This window comes from Mauremys reevesii, linkage group 2 (assembly GCF_016161935.1).
Source record: "Mauremys reevesii isolate NIE-2019 linkage group 2, ASM1616193v1, whole genome shotgun sequence".
NCBI classification, from domain to species: domain Eukaryota; kingdom Metazoa; phylum Chordata; order Testudines; family Geoemydidae; genus Mauremys; species Mauremys reevesii.
In genome coordinates this window covers 155,150,444-155,172,673 of record NC_052624.1, presented here as the reverse complement: position 1 = coordinate 155,172,673, position 22,230 = coordinate 155,150,444, and the positions used below count along the sequence as shown (strand labels likewise).

Genomic DNA, 22,230 nt, shown 5'->3' with positions numbered 1-22,230 from the left:
TGGGGCTGCCAGCAGGAGGCAGCTATTGTACCAAACCTCCAGCCCCATGGTCCCTCTGCTATGTGCTAGACAGCGTCACACCAGCAGCATGCACAGAACTCGGCTCTCCCTGCTCGAAATCCCAGGCCCCTGCCACTTGAGCTAAAGGAGATTCTCCAACAGCCGGCAGCAGTGTAGTGCTTATGCCACACAGATGAGCATTTCTGATTCCACCCAGTACACGGCAGTGGCACGCACACACAGGCACTTAATTGTATCAGATCCTACAGAGCATCCCTCAGCCTGCCCCTACCCCGATGTGGGGCAAGGAGCTACAGAGGGGAGGAAGGGGGAGAGAAATATCAGTTGTCAATGAGACTGACCACAGTTCCTCAGCACAGGCAACATTGCCTGTGACCCTGGTGTTGCAATCTGGCTCTTCCGAGGTAATGAACGCAGGGCTGTGAGGCCTGTGGTGGGGATGGGGTCTACAGAGGAGAAATGGGAAGGTGGGGAAGGATTGTGTGAGCCTCTGAAGCTCCTATGCAATCTCCTTTCTGTTGTCCTGCCCCTACTTGTGCCCCCTCGTAGAACATAAGGACAGCAGGAGCCATTCTTGTGACCAGCCAGTCTGAGCTGCGTCCCGCTGGCTGGCCAGAGAATTCCATCCAGTGATTCTTGCCTGCAGCCAGTCACTTGAGCCAGAGTTGAGTTCTTAGAGAGAGACATCCATCCTCTTGTTGGGGATGGGGAATCCTCTGGCCCGGGCAGCCCATGCCAGCGACTGACCACCCACCCCATCAGACCGGCACCTTGGTGCCAGTGTGACTGTCTCTCTTCCAGAGCCAGCCTGACAGGCCCCATGACTTCCCCTTATTCTCACCACTAGCATCAGCTGAGTCTGGTTCCTCTCGGGCCTCGGTGTGTGCAGGAGTGTGTGTGTGTGATTGTCATTCTCTGCTCTGGTCACTTTTGCCATTGGGTCAGGTTTCCAAGAGCCACAAGGTCACACAGGTGCTTGTGGGCTGCTCCCAGGAGCTGGGGTTCTCTGCTCAGTGTTCCCCTCTGGATCCCTAGTTTTGCACCTTTGCCCTTCACTCCTGACCCTGTTATTTTGTAGTTGTCCCCTGCACACGTTTGGATCCCGGGTCCAGGGGTCCCTCCTGGAAGGCTGGGGGAGGAGCCTTTAGAAGCAGACAGGCTTGCGCCTGCCTGCCTTCCAGAGCTTTTCAATAAGGCCCCCACGAGTGACTTGGGCCCAGCTTGGCAAGGGTAGTTAGGGGGCTTAACTTCAGGCAGGCATTGCAGCCCAGTGTCTAGAGCACTGCACTGGGACTTGGGAGACCTGGATTCTATTCCTGGCTTGGCTACTGGGTGATCTCAGGCAAGTCATTTTCCTGCTCTCTGCCTCAGTTTCCCCACCTGTAAAATGGGGATGATGCTGAGCTTCTTGGGAATGGGCGACAGAGGATGGATCACTTGATGATGACCTGTTCTGTTCATTCCCTCTGGGGCACCTGGCACTGGCCACTGTCAAAAGACAGGACACTGGGCTGGATGGACCTTATTGATGTCAGCAGGAGTTGGGTGTGCACAAACCTTTGGGTTTCAGGCCCTGTGGGGACATGGGGGGCCCTAGTTGCCTGAGTCACTTTTGCCAATGGGATGCGAGCTGCTGGGGCGTGTGCAAGCTCCCGCTGTCCGGCTCCAGAGAGCCCCTGTGCCGGGGATCCCCCCGAGGGACCGCGGGCGTCCGAGCCGGGCGGCAGGGGCGGGGCTGCGCCGCCAGATGGCGCCGCTGGGCCGGCTCGCCCATGCCGCTCCAATTGTCTCATTAGCCGAGCGGCCAGCCCCTGCCCACGGGGCGGGAGGAGGTTGCTGCTAGCGCCGGGCCGGGCCGTCTGCTCGCCGGGCCGAGAGCAGTTGGGCTGGGAGCCCGCGGGCGGGGGCTGCTTGCATCGGATCGGATCGGATCGGATCGGGCCGGGCCGGGGAGCCCAGGGAGAAGCGGCGTCTCTGCCCCGAGGTGAGTGGCCCGGGCTGCTGTCGGGGTGCGGGGAGAGCCCGCCTGGGGGGCTGTGCCCAGGGCAGCTGCTTTGCTGGGATTCCTGGGCTGCTCTGGCTCCTGCCTTAGGCTGCCTGGCTATTAGGGGCTTTGTCTTATATATGCAACTTTACCTCCATGCTCCCCGAAAAAGGCCCCACTTGCTATCTGGTCACCTTCCCCGGCCCCCCCCCCCCCCGCGCTGGGGTTCTGGGGGTGGGGGCGGCCGGGCAAGGGGCTGCAGGCACACGCTGGTGGGGGGGTTCTCGTCCAGCCCTTGGGTAAGAGGAGCTGGCAGGGGCCGCAGATGCTCTGGCCTCTCCTTGCAGGTGTCCTGGACCCTGGGAGCGTCCCTGCCCCCCTGCTCAGCCGGCAGCTTCAAGCCTTGCCTGGTCTCTGGACTCTGACCCCTGCCCGCTGCGCTGCAGACTTGGAAAGCGTCTCTCGGGCTTTAGGGCTGCGGGGTAATGACAGGCTGGGCTGTGGCAGGGAGCCGGGGCTGGAGCTATTCTGGGATTGTCTAGTAACTAGCCTGTCTCCTCATGTGCGGGGGAAGATGGGCACTGAGAGCACCTCGGCTGCAGGAGGCCTGGCTCCTTCTCACCCCATTGCCCTGCTTCCTGACAGGGTGCTCGCATGCCCCCTTGGCCCATTCCCTGCTGCCCCGGCCTCCTCTTGCCACCTATTGTCACCCCTCCAGTTGCCCTGCAGGGAGCTAATCCAGCCTGACTGTTGATGCCAAGGCATCATGCACCCAGGAGCAATCTCTCCCTCTGCCGTGCTGCCCACGTAACGTACGAGCCACAGGCTTCCCCATGCTAACGGAGGTGGCTCTCTGTGCCCATCACCCAGCGTCTCCCCCATGCCTCAAGTCATGCTGCGGGGTACGCGCCAGTCACTGGTGAGTTCGCAGGGGTGAAGTAGCGGATGTGTCTGCGGGGCATGGAGGTCAGAGATGTTGGGTGCCAAGAGGGGACCCTTCCTAGTGCTTTGTCCCATCTGGTTCTGAGTGTCACAAGCGAAGGGGCTCCCTGTGCCCCTGTCCAGCCTCTGGGATGGCTGCCTGGGCACTCATAGGCACACAGGCCCACCCTGCTGCTGGGTGGGGTGGGTTGTTTCAGCCCTTCTCCCCCTCCCTGTCTCTCTCACCCCCCCCTCACTCATGGGGGCCCTGCTGGAGTCCAGAGAGGACTGCCAGGCACAGGGCATGCCTGTATCTGGTGTGTGTTTGGGGGGGAGGCGCTTCCTACTGGCGCTGCAAAGCCAAGCACAGGAAATTCTTCCCAGCGGTTTCTCAAGCCCCTCTTTGTGCGCCTGGGATTTTTAAGATGTTTCCCTGACGGTTATGGAAGAGGTGTCAGGGCCAGCCAGCCGCTAGCCCTGCTTCCTCCCTCTCTGCCAAGCTGCATGGGAACCTAACCTCCCCAGGGAGGGGGCCTGCCTGCTTGCAGCGCTCAGGAACGCTTGGGGCTGCATCTGACCTATTGACTCCAGCTGCTCAGACATGGGGGAGCGGAGCATTGGGTCATCCCCGGGGTGTGCAGTGGGGCTGCCCCCATGGGATAGGAGCAGTGCCAGGTGGATTGCTCCTTTGGGTGCTGGAGGGGGCTGGGATGCGAGCAGCACCAAATGGGATAACTCAGCCTCCCCCTCCCCCCATGATGCTGTCCAGGTCTGACTCTTCGTGTGTTCTTTGGGGTGGCCCCGCCAAGCTGCCTCGCTGAGAGCCCTGGGCTGTTGTGCTGTCCCACCAAGACGGTCTCTCCCCGCCCTGACCACCACAGCCTGTCTTGGTGGGGGGCGGTGTCGGCACATGGAGGTGTCAGCCCAGCATCCTCTCTGAGCTGAAAAGCTTCTACTGAGCCACAGGAACAAATGACTCAAACCTGTGGCTGCAAACTTCCTGCATTGTCTTGTCACTGCTTCCTGCCAGTGCAGGGGGTGGGAGGGCTGCCTGGCTCAGGCCTACAGCACTGACCTGCCAAGACCTCTTCTGACCCCTCTCGCCCCGATACTGGCAGCTGTTCAGTCTCTGCTCCCATCATCTCCCTTCTGCTCAAGTTTCAGCGATCTTCTGCCATTGCACTATTACCATCTGCCTCTTGCCAGTCCCGTGGTCCTCTCCTCTCCAACACACGCTCTTGACCAGCTCTCCCCACCCCCCCAATCCTCACTGCCTTGCCCATAGCACCATCCTTGCTATCCATTCTGCCACCTCTCCAAGCCATCTTCCATAGGCCCTGGTCCTACAGCCTGGCCCTGCTCTCCCTAGGCCCCCCTGCCCTAGGTTTGCTCCTCTCTGGACCCTGGCTGTGCGAACTCCTGTGCCATGTCTGGGTCCCTGTTCCCTGGGGTCACAGCAGGGTTCTTAGCTGGGTTCCTTCCCGAAGCTGGCTTGGTCCCCTTGGCCTCCCCATCTGCCCCAAGCCCTGCTGTGCGTGCTGCCCCCCATCCTCATAGCGTGCTGGCTCACCCCACAGGTGTCGTGTTTACCAGCCAATGCCTCTGCCAGTGCACCAATTTTCTGGATTGCAAAAGGGCCTCGAGGTGTGTAGGGGGCAGCCTCCGAACGAGACTAATTTGCCACCGGCAATGCTGGGTTGATGCTGGCACCATCCGACCAGTGCCTTCCCAGTGTGCCTGATCCCTTTGCAGGGTGATGCCAGAGTGTCCCTGTCCCTATTCTCTGTGCCCTTTCCGGCTGGACGGGGCTGGAGCAGGCCCTGTGGGCCAGCAGCCTGTGCCCACAGTGTGTTTCTTTGCAGGGAGCCCCCTCCATCCGCCCCAGCTGCTTGTGGTTAGGAAAGGAAACTGTCAGCCTTATTGGCTGGTCTCAGGTCTGCAAGGGGAAGGCAGAGGCTGTTAGCACCAACCTATGACAGTGCAAGACACTTCTCTGTGTCTCGCAGCTGCCCTCCCCGGAAGGAAAGAGTGGCCGGGCGAATGAAATTAGTGTGCTGATTGCCCTGCGAGAGAGGGCAGCGCTGGGACGAGCCAGGGTGAGGGCCCCGATTACTGCTGGGCAGCCCTTCTAGCTTTGATTTTGGGATTGGAGGGGGGGGACTGGGAGTCAGGACTCCTGGGTTCTGTTCCTGGCTCTGGGAGGGGCGTGGGATCTAATGCTTGGTGCTGGGATGGGGTGGGAGTCAGGACTTCCGGTTCCATTTCTACCTCTGGAAGGGGAGAGGGATCTAGTGGCTTAGAGCAGTGGGACTGGAACCAGGACTCCTGGGTTCTATTGCTGTTTCTGCCACTGACCTGCTTTGGGCGAGGCAAAAAAAGATTCTCTCTCTCTCTCTCTCAACCCTGGACAGCCCAAGAGCCTAAAGTGCTCATGCTGCTGGGTTCAGCTTGTCCCTCGCTGCCCCCTGGATTTCCTCGCCCCAGCCCTGATGCTCTGGCCTCATTCCATTTTCAGATCTTCCTCCAGGTGGTGCTGCGCTGCCCAGCCTGCGGCTGGTGGCCTCACCATGTCAGTGATGGTGAATCTAATCGGCCCGGCCCCCTGGGGCTTCCGTATCACAGGAGGAAGGGACTTCAGGAAGCCCATCATTGTGTCCAAGGTAGGAACATCCACATGCGTATGTCCTGGGGTTTGTCTGCTTGTGCTGGAGTGCGCTCTAGCGCAGCGGGGCACTGGGAGCCAGGACTCCTGGGTTCTAATCTTGGCCCTGAATCCCTGTATGGCCTTGCACAAGCGCCTTGGATGAGAGGGTGAGCGTTGCCTGTGCTCTGGAGGCGAATAGGCTCTGATGGGCTGGCAAGGGGAGCAGCTTGCTCGGCTGCGGCTCTGAGGATTTAGCTAACGCTTCCAAATCCTAGACTAGACAACCCGGGTTAGCAGCCTAGTGCAGGCGTGTTAAACTGGCCGAGTTTAAGCTAGGCTCCCCCCAGGATGTGCTGTGTCCAGTTAAGCCCATGTCAAGGCACACTGCCTTGTCCAGGCTAGGCTAATGAGTAGCGAACACCTTCCAAAGCCTAGTCTGGGAGTGGCCTGAGGGTGCGTCTGGGGTCTCAGCAAAGGGATCTTGGCTGGTGGCATGCAGAGAGGGTGGCAGCCAGGCCCCCAGCTGTGCATGGCTTTGTGTTCTGGGAGTAGCTGCTGGAACGGGAGCTGGGATGCCCGGGGAGTTATGGCTCTCCCTGCTAAATGGCATGTGCACTGGTTCAAGGAGAGCAGCCAGTCCAGGAGGTGAGGTAAAGAAGCCACAGAGAGTGGGAGGCTGTCCCCCAGCAGGGATGCTGAAGGTGCCTTCCTGTGGGGATCTGAAAGGGGAGAGCCCAGGCATTGGGTCCAGCTCCCTGTTGGTGTGGGGTCTGGCAGGCTTGATCCTGGGGTGAGCTCCCTGTGGATTTCCCCATGGCTCCCTAGTATAATCTAGCTGGCTCTTGCACATCTTTCTGCTGGCATGCTGTCCTCTCCGTCCCCCCGTGCTGCAGCCACTCGCTCTCCCATCGGCGAAGGGCAGGGGCTGCAGAGGAAGCCATCTCCCTGCTGAGTAGGCGCGGCGCCAAGGGACCTGGGAGCAGATCCTGTTTACCGTCCTTGAGGAATCCTGCTCTGTGGGAACAGGCTAGAAGTCCCTGTGGTGCACGTGTGCGGAGAAAAACAACGGGCCCTAACGTCACCCGCAGCCAAGAGGAGTCTCTCTGTTGTTGTTCTGGCCTTGGCCTTGGTGTCCACTGTAAACCTGGCCTCAATCAGGAGAGATCAGGACTGGGAGGTGGGGCCTTCTGCCTCCAAGGCACCAGCTGGGACCCGTGAGCAGGCTGGCTGTGACTGAGAGCCCTTCCCGCCTCAGCAGAGAGGCCAAGGACTAGGTGGACCGGAGATTCAATTCCCTCCCCCAGCCTTGGGCGGGGGGGTCCCTCTGAATCAGGGCTTGAGGCACATTGGCAAGACTCATCCTGTGCTTCGCTGTGGATTTTCAGAAGTTTTTACGCCCTGCGGCTTTCACTCTGGCATCTTTCCCCAGCACTAGATTCATGTCACTTTATTGTAGGTGGCGCAGGTAGCGAGGCCTACAGTTAAGGTTGCTGGACATTTCCCATTCTAAGGCCCTGTTTTCCAAAGCCAAACTTTAAGCCTTCAGGCTATCTTCCATGTTGACTGGCTGTCTCAGGCTGAACTTTTTTGGAAAGCTTTGGCTAAAATGGTTCAGCCATTTCTGAGAATGGAATTTGCCTCGTTTGTTGCAGTGGTTGGCAGGTGTGTAGTGAATGAGGCAGGAGGCTGCAGGAAGAGAGAGGATGGTCTCATAGGTAAGGTAGTTGAATGCAGTCCTGGAGAACTGGAGTCTATCCCTGCCTCTGCCACAGAGTTCCTGTGTGATGCTGGGAAAGTCACTTAAATTGGACATTTGTTTGACAGATGGTCAGTAATTGTGTGTTCCTCATTTTCTGTGTACCTGACTTGAGACCAGATAAGCAGAAGTGCTGAGCGCTCCCAGCTTTTGCCTGAAGTCAGTTGGGAGCTGGGCTGTAAGCATATAACATGCTACGTGTTGCTAAGTATGCTGAAAAATCAGGCCCCAGGCGTCTCAAATTGGACACCCAAAATTAGCTGACAATTTTGGCTTTAATCTTTGTGCCTAGTTTTCGCACCTATAAGATGGGGGTAGGGGGGAAATACCACCCCTCGCCTCCCAGGCGCTGTGAATTTGTTAATTCATGTTTGCAAAGAATGAAGACTGCAATGAGAGCACTGTAGAAGAAGCCCACAAGGAAATGAATGAATCTGTATTCAGAGCAGGATTGGGATAGTCATGCATGGGACTGCACAGTGTTGGAGGGGGATAAAAGGGAATATTGCCCAGCTTGGCTGAGCACTGGCCAGAGAGTAAGGCATGTAGTGTTGGGGGTGGGAGAGGGGTGCCTGGGGAGTCTCACCCACAGGGCTAGCAGATAGCCACTCAAAAACTCAGCAGTGTCCTGTGCCCCAGATTTACTCCCTACACTGTGGCCCCATTTTGACAGCCGCTTCCCAAGGGCTGCAGCGTATTTGGATGCTGTCTGGTTTCCAGGTCAGGGATGGTTTTCTGCCCCCCTCCCCCCCCTCCCGCCCGGCCTGGTCTAGGTACGATGTCTGGGAACTTCCAGTCTGGGGGCAAAAGCTCTAGGCCCCTGAATGGAATGTAGGGCTCCTCTGAGCCAGCCTGGGCCAGGGGCAGGTGGAGAAATCGCTGCTGACTTGCAGGGTTTGGCCATCCCTTTGGGCTCTTCCTCACTGCAGAGTGTGACAGCTAGTGTGTTCTGGCCAGGGATGGAGGCTGGGCTGGAAGAGGTTCCACAGGGAAGCCAAGCTGGGGAAAAAGCTGAAGCTGGTGGCATGGCGGTAGGTGACAGTAACTGCAAGCCCCAGGCAGGGCTAAGCTTGGGCCAGTGTGTGTCATCTGTTCAGAGCAGGTTGGGAAGGCCCCCTGCTTATCTCCTCTTCCCCTCTCGCTGCTCCTTGAGTGAGGGTGGTAGTGTCTCCTGTGCCGTGGTATGCTGGAGGTGGCTGGCAGGTCTCTTCCCCTGGCATTGTGTCTCCCCCCAGGGCGGTTTGTTTCTCTGCAGTAATGCCTGGGTGTTCTCCCGCCCACTTGCTGCGCAGGTGACAGAGCACGGGAAGGCAGCTGCAGGGGACCTCCGACCTGGTGACGTCATCGTCTCCATCAATGGCAACAGCACGGCCGACATGCTCAATGTGGAGGCACAGAACAAGATCAAGCAGAGCTCCGGCCGGCTCCAGCTTCAAGTGGACAGGTGAGATCTGCCTGCCTGCGTCCGTACTGTGCTGCTCCCTGTTCCTCAGCAGGGCAGGGAACTGCTCAGGGGCCTGGCTTCGCTATTTCCCCCACCCCAGTCCCCATGTGCTGGGGAGCGGTGCAGCATCCGGGTGGGGTGTCAGGAGTTTGTGGTGCCACGGAGAAGAGCGTGGAGGAATCTGGAGTTCTGCAAGTTCAAACTAGCAATCACTCCAGCAGGATCCATCCAGGCTCTTTTCATCACAGCAGCAAGGCCTAAGGGGTGGAGCTGGGAGTCATGACTCCTGGGTTCTCTTCCCAGCTCTGCCACTGATTCACTGACTAGCCTTGGGCAAGTTACTGACCCCCAATGTGCCTCAGTTTCCCCTGATGTGCACGGTGGGGTAATGATCCCTACACCTCTCCTGGAGGGCTGGGGGTTAGTTAACAAATGAGTACAGCACTATTTATGTCCCAATACAATATGCCATTACCAGGGCTCAGCCCTGTACTGCTCCTGCCTACACCTCCTGCATGGACAGGATGTGGAGCCAGGGATGAGGGTTATTCCCCCATGCCCCTCAGTGGTGGAAGCACGCCAGCCTGGGCAAAGATTGAGCGGTGTGCAGGGCTCCAGCTCCCTCTGTTTACATGGAGCAGCAGAGGCCTGTATGGGGGATACAAGGCTGGAATACAGGGGGTCTTGCCCTGGTATCGTTGCTACATCCTGCGGATCACTGCTCTGGGGTCCTGTGCCAGGCTTGATGCTGCAGCTCTGAGGGCCGGGGGGCATGCTGGACGCAGAGCTGTGGCTCCTGGGTGGGTGGGTGGCTCTAGCATGCCATGGGGGGTGGGCATGCTGTGTTCTGGGTGGCTCTGGGGCAGGGGGAGGGGATCAGCTGTGCTGTGCTTCTGAGGCAGGGGCATGCTGGGCATAGAGCTGTGGCTCGGGCGGCATGCAGAGCAGGGCTGGGGTTCTGTAGGGTGGGGCTGTGCCAAGCACAGCGTGTTGGTTCCTCCCTGCTTCAGGAGGCGCCATCTCTGCTGTTGGCCTCAGGGGGCCTTTAGTCTGCTTCTAACAACCAGCATGCTGTGCGCACCACGGAGCAGGCAGCTTTGGCAGCTACCGCCCTGCAGTCCAGGTCTGACTGGTTCCAGCAAGCCTCTGCCCTCTGGGAGGGGCAGGTCAGAGGTGTCCTGTGACAGCCCCTTGCAGCATGGGGCAGGCCCCAGTCAGCTGAAGCTGGAGCTGGACACGGCCCCCGCCCGGATGGCCAGGCTGCAGAACAGGGACCCTGCGTGGCAGGTCTGTCAATCCAGTCACCCCCGGGCTGGCTCTCCATGACCCTCCCTGATTCACCTGCTTGGCCCAGATGAGCTGGCTGCAGCGGCTGTATTGACGCTGCCCGAAGCGCGTGTGGTGCTTACGGTCTAACCAGACCCAGTGAAAGGGGAGGCAGGCGCTGTCTTTCCCCTGAAGCTGGGCAGCTGGGCCCTGCCCCAGTGGGGAGGTGGAAAGTTTCTTTCCACTGTCTCCTGATGACTCTGACTGTCCAGAACGTGAAGCTGTCTTTAGGCGGGGGGGTGATGGGCGCATCCTATAAATACCTCGCTTCTGACCCGGGTGCGGCCACATGCCAGCCTGACTCACGGCTTCCTTTTGCCCTCCCCCGCCATCTGCGGCGCTCGCAAGGGATTGTTTGGCAAGGGAATCTGCCTGGCCTGCTGCCCCAGGTGTTGCATTGTAGGGTGAGGACGTGCCTGGGAGCGCCAGGCAAAATCCTGGGCTGCGCCCCCGCCTTGCCCTGATCAGCCTCTCCTGCAGCAGGTCGCGGAGCCTGGATGCTCGCTCGCATCCCCGCTCAGCAGTTGCAGCTCAAATGTGTGTGCGCACAAGCTTCCATGCAGTCACACTTGCACAGGCATGTGCAGCCTAGTTTCACCATTGCTGGGGCACGAGCTCCTGGGCGGCTGCCTGCCCAAGAGGCCCCTCCTACATGCGTGAAGCCCCTTTCTCTCGCCAGCCCATCTCTCCTGGCTGCCTCTCTGCTCAGTGCTGCGTCCTCTTCAGCTGACTGGGACGTGCAGCGGGTTCCTGACAAAGGGTGGGAAACCCTCATGGTATCTTGGAAGTAGCCCAAGACCCATAAACCCAGCCGGAGCGGCTCAGGAGGCAGCATTCCTCTCATTCCGGGCCCTTTGGCTCATCTTCTTCCCTTCCCCGCCTGCCCCGAGAGCCAGCCTGCTGTCCCTGTGCTGCTGCTGGGTCCCCAGGGTGGGGAGCCATGCCTCTCCATCCCCTGGCTGCTGGCTCTTCCCCTCGCCTGCTCTCGCTCTTCACCCCCTGGCCACGGCTGTCTGCAGCCCTAGAGCACAGGGGAGAGCAGCGCCCCACCTGAGTAGCCGCCCCCAGCTTACACACCCTCACCCCGGGAGCTGGCTCTGTCCCTCTGTGAAAGCAACGTGCCCTTTTGCTGCCTGTGTGTGTGTGTGTCGCAAGCAGACACCCGCAGTCTGCTCTGTGTCCTGCTGGCCGGGGCTAACCCCACGTGTCCCCTTTCCCCGGGTGGAGTGCTGGTCCCTATATTCTGACCCCTTTGGGGCTGGGCCCAGGCTTCAGAACTTGGGGGACCTTCCCAGCACCCTGCCCCTCTGCTCACGGGCGTATGGGATGTTGGGGGATCACTCCTCTCATCTCCCACCGTCATGTTGCATTCCTCCAGTCCCATTTGTACCCCTCCATTTAACTGCCCTTAATGAATTCCAGCTCCTGGCTACATCAAAGCCCCCAGCGGGTTCCTGCTGAGAGGGGGAGAGAATATAAAGCAGCCCTGTATTCCCCTCCTCCCTCCGCCTGGCCTCCGGGGCTGGCGCCACGTCCAGCGCATCTGGGCTGGGACCAGGAGCAGGAGTGGAAGAAGTCCTCTTAACCCTTTGTCCTTCTAACTGTGGCCCTCTAGGTCCCTGGACAGGGAGAGTGCTGGGTGGAGCGAGGCCTCTGGGGTGAGCCGAGTTCTTCCTCGCTGACAGGGAGACTGTTATGGTAGCATCTTGAGGCCCCCACTGGAATCAGGGCCCTGTTGCGCCAGGTGCTGTACACAAATAGCTCACTGGGGAACGGGCTGTTTCTTGCCAGCCAAATAAACAAGATGATGGGTTATTAATGTTACCCCGTTGGACAGATGGGGACTGAGGGTGCAGAGTCTGTGGCGGAGCAGGGAGTAAACCTTGAGTCTCCTGTGTCCCAGGCCTGCGCCCCCAGCTTATCCTCCTTCCGCTTTCCCACGGGGAGGGTAGTTTCTGCAGTCTGTCAGACACAGTATTGCAAGGAACATGGCCTCAGGGCAGGGCACGAGAAGGGGTAACTAGCCAGCTGCCTTCTCTGGTCCTGGGTGTCATCCCAAGGTGGAATGGGGGCCAGCCAGGCCGATCTCTCTCTCTCTCTCTCTCTCTCTCTCTCTCCACACATCTCCTCCCTCTTTCCACTGCCCTCAGGTCCCAGTTGTTCTCTCCCGGCCAGACCAACGGTGAGAGCTCCCCAGAGATGTTGGCCATGCGGTTCCAGGTGAGACGACCCCCCTGCATCCCCAGTTCACCACCAGGTCCTTCCCCAGACCCTGGGGAGAGCGGAAACATCCAGCCCCACCTGGCAGCAGGAGCCCCATGTCTTGGCCCCAAGCCCTGCCCGTAGTGGGGAGGGTGCTATGCCTGTTAATGGCCATGGGCCTAGATTTCAGGGCATGGCTGCCATTGCCCACCCCAAGGTCTCTCCCCACACAAGGGTCCTTCCCGCTCAACCTCAAAGGAGGGAGAGTGATGGGGAGCCAGGCCATCCTGACTGGTGTGTGGGGTGGCTCCATCCCCCTGCCCGCTTGGCTAACAGTATCTTTCCCCAGGATGTCGTGCGAACCAGGGATGACAGCCAGGGCTCGGTGAGGTCCTCCTACTCCAGCCCGGCATCCATCAGCCCTCGGCCCGGCAGCCCCTTCTCATCCTCGTCACCCGGGTACCGGCCCGGCAGCCCCTATAGCCCCCAGAGGCCCAGCCTGCCCTCCGAGGGCAGAGTGGAGACGGTGGTGAGCAGCCACAGGTAAGGCCCAGACCCAGGGAGAGGTAGAGGCTCATGGCTGGAGCGATGAGCGCTGGCAGATAGAGGCCGGGTGGGCGTGCCACGCATCTGGCTTTGAATGGCACAGGTGTGGCGGGGCTGGCAGGGTGGAGGTGATGGGGTATAGCTGACCCCTTTTTGTGATCCCCCTGTGAATGGGTTTCCCATAGATTTTTCCCTCCCCCCTTTCAGCTTCCAGTCTCTGGCCGGTTCTCCCAGCGTCTTTGAGGATCGCTCCCCCTCACCCCATGGGCACCAGCGTCCAAGCAGCAGACAGGTGAGCAGGAGGGTGCTGGGGTAACAGAACACTGTGCAGCTGGGATGCTGTGTTGGGGGGATTCCCCCTGCCATCGAGCTGGGGTGTGACGCTGCAGGGGGCAGATATTGGCTTCATACCCTGGGAACCTGGCGTTGTGCTGGGGCGGAGGGGGTGGGTGGGTGTGTGTGTGTGTCCGAGTTATGTTGTCTCTTTCCCCTGCCTGGGCCGCTGCGGGAAGCCTCATGATGCCGTGTGTGGGGCCAATGACACAAGCTCCTCCAATTCCCCCCCAGGGTTTGAGATGCTTCCTATCTGAACGCAGGGGGAGCAGGGTGCCAGGGGCCCAGCTGGCAATTCCTGTCGGTGGCTGTCCCCTTTTATGTCAGATGGGATAACTGGACATTCTCATCGTAGCAAAGTCCAGTCTGTCTTCACAGTCCTGCTGAGCTCTTGGCCCCAGCAATATCTTGTGGCAGCGAGTCCGACAGGCTAACCACCCATTTTGCAGCAATCTGAAACATGCTGCCATTGGGTGTGGCTGACTTGGGGGCTCCAGGGGAGGGCTACTGCCTTCCCTGTCCTACTCATGGGTGTGGTCTGTCCATCTGCACCAGCCCTTTGCCATCTCTCCCAGCACCTGTCTCTGAACCCCCCTCTCCTGGGATATTTTTCCTTGTGGCGTTTGTCCCTTCCCCTCCCGGTGCTGACTCTGGGTCTGGGTCCAGGCGTATTTGTAGGATTGGGGAAAGCTCCATTGTGGCAACAGGAGGGGATTTCACCGCCAGAGGGGATTGGGGTGTTCACATCAGCTGCTGTCGCTGTGACTGCTCCTCCCTTGGTCCATCCAGCTTTGCCCGCTTCCTCCATCCAGCCTCCATGTTCCTGTCCTGCCCCAGAGGGACCCTCCTGGCGGAGCGAGGGCTTTGGCCTCCATGTTGCCCCACCTCGGCTGCCCCCTTGAGGCCGTGCGCTGGGCCCCGTTACTAAGGCATCTGGCTCCCACCTCTGTCCCTGCAGGCAGCAGTGCACCTGGCTGGGGATGTTTGCCTGTTTCTACCTGGCATCTCCGAGGCAACGGCTCAGGGCTGGGGAGGCAAAACCAGTTTGGGGAGATGCTGCTGCTCTCCCGTGGGCATGCAAGGCAGGGGCGTTGGCAGGGGAGGCTGCCTCCACAAAGACACTCGCTGGGTCCTGGGAGCCGCTGCACTTCCCTGGAGGAGCTGCTTGCTCCATTGCCTCTCGGAGGTGCTGTTCAGTCTCTGTTCAAAGCCCTCCCTCGTTGCTGGATACTGCCTGCCCTGGTGCCCCCTCCCCTGTCCTGGGTGTGTTCTCTGTGCTGATAGCCAGGCCACACTGGCACAGCAGCTGCAGGTCCAGGGAGTTCAGGGCTGAGGAGCTGCAGTCCGGCACCTGAGCCATGAGCGCCAGTTACCCACCCTGCCGGCGCTTGGCAGAGCCTGGCTCCAAGAGGCTGCATCCCCCTGCTGCCCCTGGGGCGGTGGGCTCCGTTCCCTGCCCCTCACCACTGGGCTCCGTGTACGTCCTTCCCTATCCCAGAGGTGCCTGGGCAGTGTGGCCCAGGATAGTTGCAGTGCAAGGCTCCAGTCGACTTTCTAGCCAAACCTACACCTGGGGTGATGTGCTGGGAGGCCTGTGACCCACCAGGGGGTCTGGCTCCTGGACTCTCTCATATCTTACACCCTGTGCCTCCCCTTTCCCATGGGGGCCCCGTTCTGTGCACTCTGGTGGCGTAGTGCCTGGAGCCACATCCTAGCACACCCCACTTCGCCTTGGCCCAGCATTTTCTTGGCTCCCATCCTCTCCAGCATGTTTCTCCTGGGCGCTGCTGCTGCTTGTTCCTCCTGGCTCCAGCTCCGTGGCAGCCGCTGACTCCAGGGGCCCTCTCCCTCCCCAGCTCTCTTTATTTTCTTGGGGCTGAGGATATTTTTCAAGCCCAAATTGGGAAGCGCGATGGCCCCGGAGCGTGGCCTGTTCCAGCTGGCAGCGGGCTTGGCCCCATCAGACCCTTGGCTTCCCCTGCTGGTTTGTTCTCTCGTTCCTTCCCAGCATTTATTTGCTTTGGTCTCTGGGCCCTGGTGGGCTCCTCCCTGCCTGGAGGCCACACCAGAGCTGGGGCCCTGTGTGTGGGATCGGAGATGGGGAGACAGGACCCCAGTGTGCGGGAGCAGGGCAGGGATGCTTTCCCTGAGCCACATGGCTCCTTGGCAGCTGCTTAGCTCTTCCTAGCAGCAAACAGTGCATCCAGGGCCCCAAAGGCTAGACCATCCCCCCCCACCCCCGAATCTGCCTGTCTCTTGATTCCTGATGACCAGGGCCGCCCAGAGGATTCAGGGGGCCTGGGGTCTTTGGCGGGGGGCCCCCACTTCAGTGGTAATTCAGCGGTGGGGGGTCCTTCTGCTCCGGGACCCGCCGCCGAAGTGCCCCGAAGACCTGTGGCGGGGGCCCTCCGCCACCGAATTACCACCAAAGACCCAGCACTTCGGCGGCGGGTCCCGCTTTGGCGGTAATTCGGTGACGAAGACCCGGAGCGGAAGAATCTCCGGGGACCCGGGCCCTGTGAGAGTTTTCCGGAGCTCCCGGAGCAAGTGAAGGACCCTGCTCCAGGGGCCCCGAAAAACTCTTGTGGGGGCCCCTGCAGGGCCCGGGGCCTGGGGCAAATTGCCCCACTTGTCCCCCCTCTGAGTGGCCCTGCCAATGACGCTCCCCAATGGTCTGTCTTTGGGACGCTCGAGTTAACTGCAGGGGCTGGCGTGCGGCACATTGATATGGCTGGACCTTGCTGCATTGTGGGAGCCGGAGTGTCGCTGATGGGAGGAGGGTTGCTTAAAGTGCAGGTGGAACTGCAGGGAGAGTCTCTAAGGGATTAATCGGCACAGTGATCTGTATTGGGCCGCTCTGGGGCCAGGGAACCCGAGGGCTGCTGTGCACATGGCACAAGTACACACTCATGGGCTCTGTGCTTGGCTCCTTGCAGAGATCTGAGCCAGCCAGAGCCCCTGCCCCCGGGGAAGGGGACCAGACCCCTCTACTTTCCTCCTTGGAGGGAAGGCTGAGCAGCCGGGCTCTGCTGGCTTGTAGGGTGTGCTCTGTCGAGTCTTTCTCCCAGAAACATTTGCTTCCACTTATCCAGGGTTTCGCCTTTCTTGTGGCTACAGGGCAGTTAAACAGGAGCAGATGCCGCTGGAGGAGCGTTTCTGGGTTAGCAGCACAGGCTTAAAATAACAGGCTTTTGTGGGGGTGTCTCCTGGATTTGGCCGGAGCTGACCCAGAAATAGGCATGCTGGGCAGGGACACAGCCCTGGCAGAGAGGGCGCCGGGCAGCACCGTGATGGGGAGGAGAGGGGCACGTCTGCCTGGTGCTGCGTAGCTGGCTGGTCCTTGCAGAAAGGAGCCAGGGCTCTGGCAGGGGTGGGAAGCAAGCAGGGAGGGGAGCTGTGCTGGACCCGTTCCCCTCTGCTCCCCATGGAGGGGAGCAGGGTCTGGCTGGCTTTGGAACTGGCACCGGCTTGGTGGGATGGCTGGGGACCCCTTCCAGGGCCTGCTCCAAGAGGGTGTGACTACCCAGAACATCCTTTGCTTGCTCTGGGGTGGAATGAGCACATGCAGCTCACCACATAGTGCCAGGATGAGCAGAGCCTCCATCTCCCTTGCAAGCTGACGGGGCATCTGCCTCTTGCAGATCCATCCATTGCCCACTTCCCCCAGCAAGCAGAGCCCTCTCTGCACCACCCATGCCCCGGCTGGGGGGCTCCCGGAAACCAGCCCTGCATCGTGGGCCAGGGCCCTGCAGGACAGGGAGGGCGTTGCCGTGTGTCTCCCCACCCAGGAGCCACAGGTCTGAGGGGTCCCCTTTGCTCTGCTGGGAAACACTCCAGCAACTGGGAGGAGACATCTGGACTGTGGGTCAAGGGCGTCCTCTAGTGGCCGGAGCATGCAGTGCAGTCCTGGGTGAATGTGAAAGGGCCATGCTCTTGTATCCTATGGGGTGAAAACGGGATGGACCCGTTGAGTGTCTGCACAAAGCACCCCTGCCCTGTGGCATCCCATTTGCTAGTATCCGCAGCTCGACTTGTCCCTCGCTAAGGCATCGGGACGGGCACCATGGCCCAGCGAGCAGAACTCTGGCTTGGGAAGGCTGGGTCCCCCCCAGCCTAAATTCTGCTTTCCCCCCCCCGGCTGGCATGGCTGTCTGGCTCCTCACGCTCCCTCCTTCTGTCTCTCATGTCTCAGGAGCGAGGCAGCTTCTGCTACCCAAGCAGCTCTCCGGTTGCAGCTCTGCCTCTGATCAACCGCACACCATCCCCTCTCAGCCCCTGGGAGATGGGGAGGGCCCCGGGCAGGGCCTCGCCCTCGTACAGCCCCCACAACAGGTAAGCCTGGCTCACCAGCTGGGGCCTGGGCAGGGAGGGGGCTGTGACCCAGCCCAGAGCAAAGGATGCTGTAGGGAAACAGTTTGTGACCCACAAGGCTCCAGGGGAAGTGTGACATAAGCCAGGCTGGCAAGAGGGCCTGGAGGATGCTGCCATTCGGGGCAAAGGGGCGTTTGCAGAGCCGTGCCAGCCTCGAGCTGATTTGGAGAGTGTATGGGGGCGGGGGGTGTTGGGTCGAGGTGAATCGCCTCAGCGGGGCAGTGAGGGGGCTGTAGCTTGAGACTGAGGCATGTTGTGGGATCTGGGTCCAGGGAGGGGTCTCTTTGGGTCTCACCTGAGCTGGGAGATTGAGGATGGAGCTGTGGGGTCAGTTTGGGGGTGCATAGCCTGGGGAGACTGGGTCTGGCTGGGGTTGTGGGGGTCAGATTGGGATTGAGGCGCATCACCAGAGCTGCTTCCTTAAAGGCGTCCTGTTCCTACCTCATCTCCCCCCCCTTGCTAGTCTAGTCCCACAGCCCTGCCAATGTACCTCTGTCCAGACTCACGGCACCCCCTGCTGCTCTGCCAAGGTGCTGCATGGGCTGGGCCTGAGGTCTGCCAGCATTGCTGGCGGGGGGGGGAGGGGAGCCAAGCACTGGAGTAGCTGAGAGTGAGGTAGGGCACCTTTGGAGAGAATGGGCCCCTGGCTGAGAGTGGAGTTGTGGGGTTGGGGGAGCCCTCTGGTAGGCTGGGAAATCCCTGCCCAGTGATCTCAGGCCCCAGCCTGCTCCCCAGGGGTTCCCTTGGCCCAGGGAGCCATGCAAGGGTTAACTTAGCTGATCCAGGTGTGCGTAGGAAGGAGCAGGGCAGGCCTGGGCGTCGCCCTGGCCAGGGAGCGTCAGCGCCTTGTCAGCGCAGAGAGCTGGAGACTGGGCCTGCAGAGAGACCGAAGGGGCAGCAGGCTCACCCCCTTGCCAGGGCCCTGGGATAGGTATTGGGCTGGGGGGGGGGAGGGTGAATTCCCAGTTCCCACCTGCAGGGGAGCTGGCCATGTGTATGGGATGCAGGCTGCGGGCTGGGCTGTGGCCCCTGGGTTTCCTCATGGAGGAAGTGCAGAGGAAGTGGGCTAGAAAGGCACCCCTCTGAACGACTAAGGTGGGACGGGATGATGGGCACAGTGTTGTCTGCGCCTGGGGTGAGAAGTTGGCTCTGTCAGTGGAGCTCAGCTGCTGGGGTGTCTCCTCCCTTGGGATGGGAGCTGCAGGTTCCTCATCCTGGCTGGAATCAAGGGGGGAGGGGGATCTCCAGTTCCTCCCTAGGGATGGGGGACTATGGGCCCCAGGGGCCCCTCTGGATTAGGGGGTTAGCAGTCACCTCTGGGTCCCCAAGCTGGCACGCTGAGGGGGTCGGATTGTCTGAACACCCTGCCCGCGGCCAGGCTGCTGCTGCCTTGTCACAACAGGGATTTGCTTGGAGCTTCGGCGGGTGAGGGGACCTTAAATGTCCCTTGTGTCGGGATGGGATGAGCCCCCTGCCCCTCTCTGGAGCACCAAGGCTTCCAGGTGGGTAGCTGCACGCAATGGGTGGTTAGCAGGGCTGATTGGCCAGGATCTTGCTCCCAAACCCACCGCCTCATGCTGGGTGCCTGGGGCTGGACATGGCTAGGTGCTCTGTGTTCTTCAGAGGGGCTGCTAGATACCAGGGCCTGCTCTCTCCGCAGCCTGGACTCAGAGCCGGCCATGCGGCGCTTGGAGGAGGACTCCGAAGTCTACAAAATGATGCAGGAGAACCGCGAGATCCGGGCCGCTCCGCGGCAATCCAACACCTTCCGCCTGCTCCAGGTGGCTCTGGAGACTGATGGGGGAGGTGAGCAGAGGCTGGAAGGAACTGGAACAGAGGGGCAGAGAAGGGAGTAGGCAGGAGTCCAGAAAAGGAGAGCAGAGGGGCCAGGACAAGGGCAGGGGTGTGATAGTCTCCAAGGTATGGGGTTCTGCATGGATGGAAGGGTCAGGATGGAGGGGATTAGTCTTTGGGGTCCAGGGCAGTGTGTGGGGAGGCCTGGGGAGGGTCTGTGGACATGGGAGTGCATCCTTGATCCTAACAACTCCCTTGCTCTCCTTTTTAGCGGGCACCATGACCCCCTTTCCCAGCAAGCTGTCCCCCAGCACCCACAAGCCAGTCACCAGCTCCGTGGCTGGGGTCCAGAAGCTGCACACATGTGAGAAGTGCGGCACCGGCATCACGTGAGTGTGGCTAATGCAGGGGAGGGAGACTCCGGAGACCCTCAACCTCCTTTCGGGCTGACGGCTCCATTTATCCCAGGATTTCTCGGGGGAGGGCCCAGTCGGGGACTCGCAGCAAGCCTGGGCTCTCTTGTCCTTCCAGCCCCCAGTGCTACCTCCTGCAGGCCAGGTTTCATTTCCGTGTGGCAGGAGAGGATGTCAGCCTGGTGCTCAGAGTCCAGACTCCTGGGTTCAATTCCTGGCCAAGGGGAAGCGGTCCAGGTGGGGAGTAGCCTGCGCTGCTCATGTTGCTAGGTGGGGGCGTGGAATGGCATTGGCAGAATACAGAAGGCTGATGTGCTGGTATAGCAATGAGAGCGCAGGAACTGGGCGTCGATCTCCTGGGTTCTATCCCCACCGATGCCCTTTGCAAGTCCCGTTCCCCCTCCGTGCCTCAGTTTCCTCCTCTGAGAAGGCTTCATGAATGTCTGCAGCATTGGAGATGGGGATCCATCCTTCTCCGAGCTCTGGGGCAGTTCAGACCCATGGACCTGGCAGCTGGAGCCCATGTGCCGTTACTGCCCTTTTGCCCATCGAAGCATGGCTAGGCATGGGGCTTGGCTGCATTAGCCCCTAGAGATGAGGTGGAGGTGGCCATGCAGTCGCCCTTCTCCGTGCATCTCTGAGCAAACAGGCTTCTGGGGCTACTCCCCTGCTCGGCTGGTTACTGAAGCAGCGAGAGCTGCTCCAGCAGCTGGAGTGATGCCATGGTGAGCAGCCTGAGGCTGGAGTTCAGAGGAAGGTGCCCGTGTCTCAGGGATGTCCCCACAGAGCAAGCAGGAACCCGTTGCTTGAAAGGCTTGGCCGTAGCTTGGGAGAACGGAAGGTGGCGTTGATCCTGTTGGGATTTCAAGGGGTAGCTCTGGGACCCTAGGGGCAGTGGCGTCTGGAGAGCTGGGATGCTGTTGGCCAGCTCTTCCTCCCAGCTGACCATGTCCATGCTGTCTCCCGCAGGACCCAGGCGGTGAGGATCCAGGAGAGCCGCTACCGCCACCCCTCCTGCTACATCTGTGCCGACTGTGGCCTCAACCTCAAGATGCGGGGCCACTTCTGGGTGGGCGAGGAGCTGTACTGCGAGAAGCATGCCCGCCAGCGCTACCAGGGCCCCAGGGAGGGCGCCGCTGCTGCCACGGCTATCTCTTCCAAGTCCTGAGCTGCCCCCGAGAGCATGGGGCCTGGGGCTTCCTGGCTCTGCCTGCCCCCCATCCCCGGGGCTTCTGCCAAGCACAAACGCCACCTCCCATGCTGGGAGTCTCACTGCTGTGTCCTGCTCTCGGCCTCCCTCGATTGGCTGCCAGGCCCTTGCTCCTGCTGCTCCCCAGCCCGTTGGCTTAGCTGCTCTTGTTGCCTCCAGCCAATCGAGAGAGACCGATGAGGGAGCCTGCCAGGTATAGGGTAGCGGTGGGAATGGGATAAAGAGTGGCCTTTGGCCTCTAGGTCACCAGTTCGAATCCAGATTCCTCTGCTCAGCCAGTCCCAGCTGGTGGTTGTCCAGCTGCAGAAATGAGCTTGTTTGGGTCTCAGTCTGTTTCTTAAAAAGAGTCTGGCCTAAGAGGTGCCCAGCTGTGGGAGATGCTTGCCCTGTCTTCTTCCTGCTCAGTGGGCAGAGGGTTCGGACTCCAGGGCTGCCGGCCCCATACCTCTCACCAGGGCACCTCCAGGATACAGAGACACACTGTAGGATGGCTGTATTGCCACATTCTCACAATCACTGCCAGTTGCTGTGTGTGTGTCTGGGTGCAGTGGGGAGGGTGGGGGTGGCGCTCACACACTTAGGTACTGGGGGCGTTGCAAGGGGAAATGGGATTGGCACAGCTTTGTACACTGACTTTGTAAAGCTTCTCTATGGTATTAAACCAGATCTCTATATAAAATATAATATAATATATAGATATACACCTGCCCCGCACTCACTCGCTCCTGTGTCTGGTCTGTGGATGCAGCCAAGAGGGAGGGGGAGCATGATTTTTCCCCAGGACCAATGGGGCTTAAAGGAAAAGGGGGTGTGTCCCACTCACCCGAGTCGGGTTAGAGACAGACAGCTGTGTGGGGGAGAGTAGAGAGGGGGTTGATGAGGGAAATACCCATTCCTATCCGAGGGGCACACTCTGGAGGAGGAGGAAATGCACCTTCCCATTAGGGATGTAGGGGGATGCTCTGGGGTCCCTCCTTCTCATGATAGGGATTGTGCAGGGCTTAGTCTCTTTCTGTATTCTGCCAAGCAGGGGGGGGCACCTCTAGTCCCAGGGGCCAATGCAGACTTGGGAGGCTCCATGGCCAACCTACCAGTTAATTGAGCAGCCCGGTGCAACCTGGGGAGATTTCCAGCAGCAGTGGGGCCTCTCCCTGCTGCCAGCTCCGGGGTGCAGGATACAATGTGGGTGAGGGCGGGCACCCCAGGCCCACAGGAGCCAGGTTTGCACTGTAGTCCCAGCCCAGGTGAGGTGCTGGCAGTGCCGT

At 60.4% G+C, this 22,230-nt stretch overlaps 1 protein-coding gene across 2 annotated transcripts; it reads left to right on the top strand.

The window, feature by feature from the left end:
- The first annotated feature begins 1,947 nt into the window (after nt 1-1,947).
- Nucleotides 1,948-21,055, top strand: PDLIM2 (PDZ and LIM domain 2). Of its 2 annotated transcripts, none has more exons than XM_039527853.1 (10): nt 1,948-2,005; nt 5,442-5,586; nt 8,619-8,770; nt 12,247-12,316; nt 12,648-12,841; nt 13,052-13,136; nt 17,370-17,509; nt 19,209-19,354; nt 19,614-19,731; nt 20,725-21,055. In XM_039527853.1, the coding sequence occupies exons 2-10, from the start codon at nt 5,494-5,496 to the stop codon at nt 20,921-20,923; spliced, it is 1,197 nt and encodes a 398-aa protein (XP_039383787.1). In that variant the 5' UTR covers nt 1,948-2,005; nt 5,442-5,493; the 3' UTR covers nt 20,924-21,055. The 2 variants fall into 2 exon arrangements, with proteins under 2 accessions (XP_039383787.1, XP_039383788.1); XM_039527854.1 differs by lacking the exon at nt 1,948-2,005 and adding an exon at nt 4,960-5,022.
- The last annotated feature ends 1,175 nt before the right edge of the window (nt 21,056-22,230 follow it).